Below are 6,000 nucleotides of genomic sequence, written 5' to 3'. Positions count from 1 at the left end.
TTACCACACAGAGATTTTAATGAGCTCTGAAGACGAGTTTCCAGCCTCCTGCTATTTTAAACCACCTTTGTGCCTCCGTTTGCCCCACAGTCCCCCCCCCTCTGCCTTTTGTCTCCTCTTTTCGGCCTCTTGTTCCTCCGTCTCTTCTTCTTCTTCTTCTCTTGTTTCAGGATGTGTCCTCATCCTCTCTCTGTGTTTCTGCCTCCAGCCGCCTGTCGTCTCATGATCATTAAAACCTTCTGATTTAATATCACACTGATAAATACTTCTTTACTGCTTCCATAGAATCAAGCTGCCCTTCGTGCTTGGGACCACTTTTCCTGTTAGCTTGCTCTGATGGATTTAGAGAACAACGGCAGTCTGAAGATTCATTTCCAGCAGTGTGCTCACAGTGGATCTATTAAAGCTACTGAGCAGCTTCTCAGGGGGACATCTGAAATGTTTAATCTGTGAAAACAGACGGCAGGTGCTTGTTATTATCATTATTATTATTATTATTATTATTATTATTATTATTATTATTATTATTATTATTATTATTATTATCATTATTATTATTATTATCATTATTATTATTATCATCATCATCATTATTATTATTATCGTTATTATTATTATTATCATTATTATTATTATTATTATCATTATTATTATCATTATATTATTATTATTATCATCATCATCATCATCATTATTATTATCATTATTATTATTATTATCATTATTATTATTATTATTATTATCATTATTATTATCATTATTATTATTATCATCATTATTATTATTATTATTATTATTATTATTATTATTATTATTATCATTATTATTATTATTATTATTAATAAATGTATTTCTTTTACACACTGTTGCCCATAAAGTTGGAATAATTGTTCAATACCCCCAATTTAGTTAAAGCCTGAATACAGTTTGCAGGTTAATGGTGGTTTAAGTTTCTCTGTGATCTGTTTGATCAATAAAGTTGAGAAGATATAAACTTTATTTATCAAGAATCAATCACATTGTCACAATCATTTCATGAGAAGAGGGAAAAAACATTTTAGTCCAACTTTATGGACAACAGTGTAGATTTATGAATCAAACAGAATGGATCATTAATATAAATAACTCCTCCAGGATCCTTTGATCCACAGAATGAATCAAAGACAAGGGCAGAGACTTTGGGACCTTCTGGAAGTCCAACAACACTGGATCCTACATTTCCCATAATTCAACGCAGTAGCATCTTTTTGTCTGACCGTCCCAACAACTCCAATGTGGCAAATGTGTCATTTATGTTGCAAAACCTCATCAACAGTCTGTTTTAGGATTCTCAGATGAACCTCAGAGACTTTAGTGGAGACGCTGACACAAAGAGACCTGGAGACTGGTCCCTACTGAGTCTAATCACACTGAGCCCTGATGGAGGAGCTCTGCTGCATGTGGTCCCTCCTCTCTGAACCCCTCACCTCCTCCTCCTCCTCCTCCTCCATCTGCCCCCCCCCACCCTCTCCTCCAGCTCACCCAGCTCAGCCATGGACACGGTGGGCGACGTGTCCCCGTTGCTGAAGGAGCAGTACGGGAAGAAGCCGTTACTGGATCCGTAGTCACACAGCGGCTCCGGCTTGATGCCGTTGATGTCGAGGCCGGATTGATCCGGGGATGGCTGGAAGTCCACGTAAAACCCCCCACCTCCTCCTCCACCTCCTCCACCTCCCTCTCCTCCTCCAGAGTCGGCCTGTTAGTGGAAGAGAAGCTCGGTTCATTCAGACTGCAGCAGTTTATCCTCAGAATGAGAAGGACACCCACCCACCTTGGACGACACAGATCCTCCTTCGGGGGAGTTTTGCTCCATGTAGCCCCCCAGCTCATCGGGCAGCTCCGTGAGGCCGGTGGAGGAGAGGCCGTAGTGGGGGGACAGCGGCTCGGCCTCGCCCGGGCTGGGGTGGGACGATGGGTGGAGGGCCCCCTGCTGCTGCTGCTGCTGCTGCTGCTGCTGCTGCTGGAGCCGGTGTTTCTGCACCTCAGCGTACAAACTGTCCCGCTGCTTCTTGGACATGCGACCAAACTTTACAGCTGTGTTTGGGTAGAGGGGGGGGGCAGGGTCAAGTTATTATTAACACCCAGCACTTTTCATTGATGACGTTCAGGATGTGTAGACGATCATTTAGACACATCGGAGAGGAAATCTGCTCCACAAAGCTGCAGAACATGTCTGCCCTGTTTCTAGGAGTGAAGGTTGTCTAGTTCAGGCTGTGGAGGATTTAGGACCAAACCTGCCTGTAAAAACCTTCAGATTACAGACGGAGGTGGAGAATTCAGGCTGGAGGTGAAATCTACTGACACAAAGAGACTAAGTGAAGAAAGTCAAAAACCCTAAATGTGGATTTTGGATGTTTTCTTTCCTCCCGGCTGGAAGAAGATGGAAGAAGAAATGTGAAAGTGGACCCGAACATGACGGAACATGTTTGTGCCTCATTCACACCTTCAGGCTGCTGCAGGAAGAGCTAACAGCTAACAGAAGCTAGCTGCTGCTTCTCTTCACTTTCTCCTCCACCTCCGTCCCGTCGGCCAGCCTGTCCTCACCTCTTGTCCTGTGTTCATTAAGCTGCAGTGATCGATCTGATATCACTAACTAGGATTATTGATTGTTTCTATTAGAAAAGCAGCCAAACGATGGACGGGAGGAGGAGCAGTGAGATAAAATGCTGCACCGAGCCTCTCCAGTGAGGCGGCAGGTGAAGCAACAGCACACCTGAGTGAGGAGCCGCCTCCAACCAGACAGGTCTGTTTTCTATCCTGAACGTGAACACAGGAGACATGGTGCACCTGCAGCACAGCAGAGTGCTGAAGGCCAGAGGGTTCTGCAGGTGAGAGTGTGTACCTGTGTGTGTGTGTGTGTGTGTGTGTGTGTGTGTGTGTGTGTGTGTGTGTGTGTGTCTCACCGTCCCTGGACATGCCCACAGACAGACATTTCTGCAGACGACAGTGTTGGCAGCGGTTGCGGCTCGTTCGGTCAATCAGACAATTTTTCTGTCGCGGACACGAGTAGGAGGCGTTACTCTGCTGACTCCTTCTGAAGAAGCCCTGAGAGAGGAGGAGGAGAGGAGAGGAGGGAGGAGGAGAGAGGAGAGGAGAGAGGAGGGAGGAGAGGAGAGGAGAGAGGAGGAGGAGAGAGGAGAGGAGAGAGGAGAGGAGAGAGGAGAGAGGAGAGGAGAGAGGAGGAGGAGAGAGGAGAGGAGGAGGAGAGAGGAGAGAGGAGAGGAGAGAGGAGAGGAGAGAGGAGAGAGGAGGAGGAGAGAGGAGAGAGGAGAGAGGAGAGGAGAGAGGAGAGAGGAGAGGAGAGAGGAGGAGGAGAGAGGAGAGGAGAGAGGAGAGGAGAGAGGAGAGGAGAGAGGAGGAGGAGAGAGGAGAGAGGAGAGGAGGAGGAGAGAGGAGAGAGGAGAGGAGAGAGGAGGAGGAGAGAGGAGGAGGAGAGAGGAGAGGAGAGAGGAGAGAGGAGGAGGAGAGAGGAGAGAGGAGAGAGGAGAGGAGAGAGGAGAGGAGAGAGGAGACGCTTAGGTCATGTGCAAATATGTACTGTGCACACACACACACACACACACACACACACACACAGGTATACACACACACACACACACAGGTACACACACACAGACACTTTACAGTGTGTGTACAGCTTTAGATTCACACAGATATAAAAGATGGTGCACCACACCTGTCTCCATGAGGTGATGGATGACGGAGTGGGCGGGGCTTACCTTGCAGCCCTCGCAGGTGATCACCCCGTAGTGGATCCCTGATGATTTATCTCCACAGATCTTACAGGGGATGATTTCAATCTGAGCTGCAGACGGAGAGAGGAAGGAGAGCGTGAACATCAGGGCGCTTTAATAACTCTGTTCTGTCAGCGGACATGAGGACGATAAAGTTTATTCAAAGACAACAAAAAAAACAACCCTCAATGTTACTGCATCACAATGTTCACACTTTCTACGGCAGGCGGGAAGAGACAAACTCTCAGCATGATGTTTTCTACGGCAATGTTTTAGGTGTTTTCCGCTCTTCGTGGTTCGTCATGATGCTAACTGGAGGATTCACCCGCTCTGAGCTCCTTCACAAACCTCCTCGTCTCCTCGTCTCCTCTCTCCTCGTGGTGCATTTAAGGGGAGCTGGAAGATCGACTTCCAGGTCAGGTGAGGAGGCAGAAGTTAGAGACATGTGGACGCTTCAGGACTCTAAAATACCTCAAAATGTAAGTGAGGTTTGGTGATTTCAGAGTCAGAATCCAGATGAATGTACTAACACCAAACATATTTATATACTTTAATCAGTAAGCTTCTGTAGAGCTTCACTACAAACCCAACAGAAAACATTAAACAAGTCAGAAATCAGAGCGAATATCTAAATACTTCACGTTATAATTGATTCTTTAAAAGAACTCCAACCCACCAAGCAGTGATTATTATTATATATAATGATTATTTCACAGGTAAACCTTTAAACTTCCCCTGATATTAAAATGTTAAAGATGTTTTCATCACAACATGTGTGTGTGTGTATTAATACACTCAGCAGTTTGTAAGAGAGTGACAGCTCGCCCTGAGCCGCTATATTTAGCAGAGGGAAGTTATGTAAGTGTGCAGCCCCACACACACACACACACACACACACACACACACACACACACACACACACACACACACACCATAAACAAGCTGCTGAGCAGTGCTGAGGCTCGTCTCCCCACCACAGAAACACTCCTGGCTCTCTTGTCTGGTTATGAACCTGCTCATCTGTTTCCATAAAGTCACACCTGCTTCAGCTGAAGGAAACAGAGCAGGATGGGTGCTTCTGCTGGATCTAACCCCCCCCACACCCCCCCAGACGGTGTGTTTTCAGATACCGTCTTTAATGAGTGTCTGCAGCAGTGGTGTGTGTGACGGTCCGAGTCATTTTAAAAACTCTCAGTCACCACACACCCAAAGATACTGTAACTGAGATGAGGAGCTCTGACATCAACACATGTTTTTAAACATGAGTTGATGTCAGAGCTCCTGCAGCCTCACACCTTCACACAGGAGCTCCAGAGCCCACAGGTCCCGACTGAAAAGTCCCATTCAGTCCTGATCCAGGACTCAGGAGCAGCCGGCAGAGACCTGACCGAAGGTCTGACCCTGAAATCCCACCGGGCTCGTCTGCATCTCCTTCCAGCTGCAGTTTGGTTTCCCTCCGTCCTCCATGTTCCTCCACCTCCACCAGGAGCTTTATTTCTCCTGCTGATCAGAGTTCCTGCTAAATGTGTTTCTAACAGGATCAAACAGGCCGCGTTTCTTCTTCTGCTGCTTTAAATGTGTCTCTAACGGGATCAAACAGGCCTCGTTTCTTCTTCTGCTGCTTTAAATGTGTTTCTAACGGGATCAAACAGGCCGCGTTTCTTCTTCTGCTGCTTTAAATGTGTTTCTAACGGGATCTAACAGGCCTCGTTTCTTCTTCTGCTGCTTTAAATGTGTCTCTAACGGGATCAAACAGGCCTCGTTTCTTCTTCTGCTGCTGCTTTAAATGTGTTTCTAACAGGATCAAACAGGCCTCGTTTCTTCTTCTGCTGCTTTAAATGTGTTTCTAACAGGATCAAACAGGCTGCGTTTCTTCTTCTGCTGCTTTAAATGTGTCTCTAACAGGATCAAACAGGCCTCGTTTCTTCTTCTGCTGCTTTAAATGTGTTTCTTGGATGTACTTCCTGCTTTGTTGTGCTGCAGCTACAGACAGCAGCTAAAGTCACAGTCAGAGTGTTTCTCCATCCCAGATGATCCTCTGGCCGTCATGGTGTTAAAAACCCTCTGAGCGGCTGACGTCTGGCCTGGTGCCCCCCCCCATTAGAGAATAATACTGATGTGCTGCTGGAATAAACCACTGACAGTCTGCATGGGGGCTTTTATTTTGAAAACTGAGTGGATTCTCTTTGCCGTTTGTCTGTCTGACTCCGGCTCATAACTGAGCTTT

General features: G+C 46.4%; 1 protein-coding gene across 1 annotated transcript in view; it reads right to left on the bottom strand.

Annotated features, from left to right (window-relative positions):
- Positions 1 to 6,000, bottom strand: part of LOC139225615 (nuclear receptor ROR-alpha A-like) — a 75,308-nt gene that overhangs the window by 3,433 nt on the left and 65,875 nt on the right. The window contains exons 3-6 of the mRNA XM_070856443.1: positions 3,759 to 3,844; positions 2,943 to 3,084; positions 1,811 to 2,073; positions 1,522 to 1,714 (exon numbers count right to left, since the gene is read on the bottom strand). Of these exons, the coding sequence (XP_070712544.1) occupies positions 1,522 to 1,714; positions 1,811 to 2,073; positions 2,943 to 3,084; positions 3,759 to 3,844 (684 nt within the window). The remainder of the gene's footprint in view (positions 1 to 1,521; positions 1,715 to 1,810; positions 2,074 to 2,942; positions 3,085 to 3,758; positions 3,845 to 6,000) is intronic.

This window comes from Pempheris klunzingeri, chromosome 1, assembly GCF_042242105.1.
Source record: "Pempheris klunzingeri isolate RE-2024b chromosome 1, fPemKlu1.hap1, whole genome shotgun sequence".
In the NCBI taxonomy this organism is placed as follows: domain Eukaryota; kingdom Metazoa; phylum Chordata; class Actinopteri; order Acropomatiformes; family Pempheridae; genus Pempheris; species Pempheris klunzingeri.
This window is presented reverse-complemented; position numbering and strand designations above follow the sequence as displayed.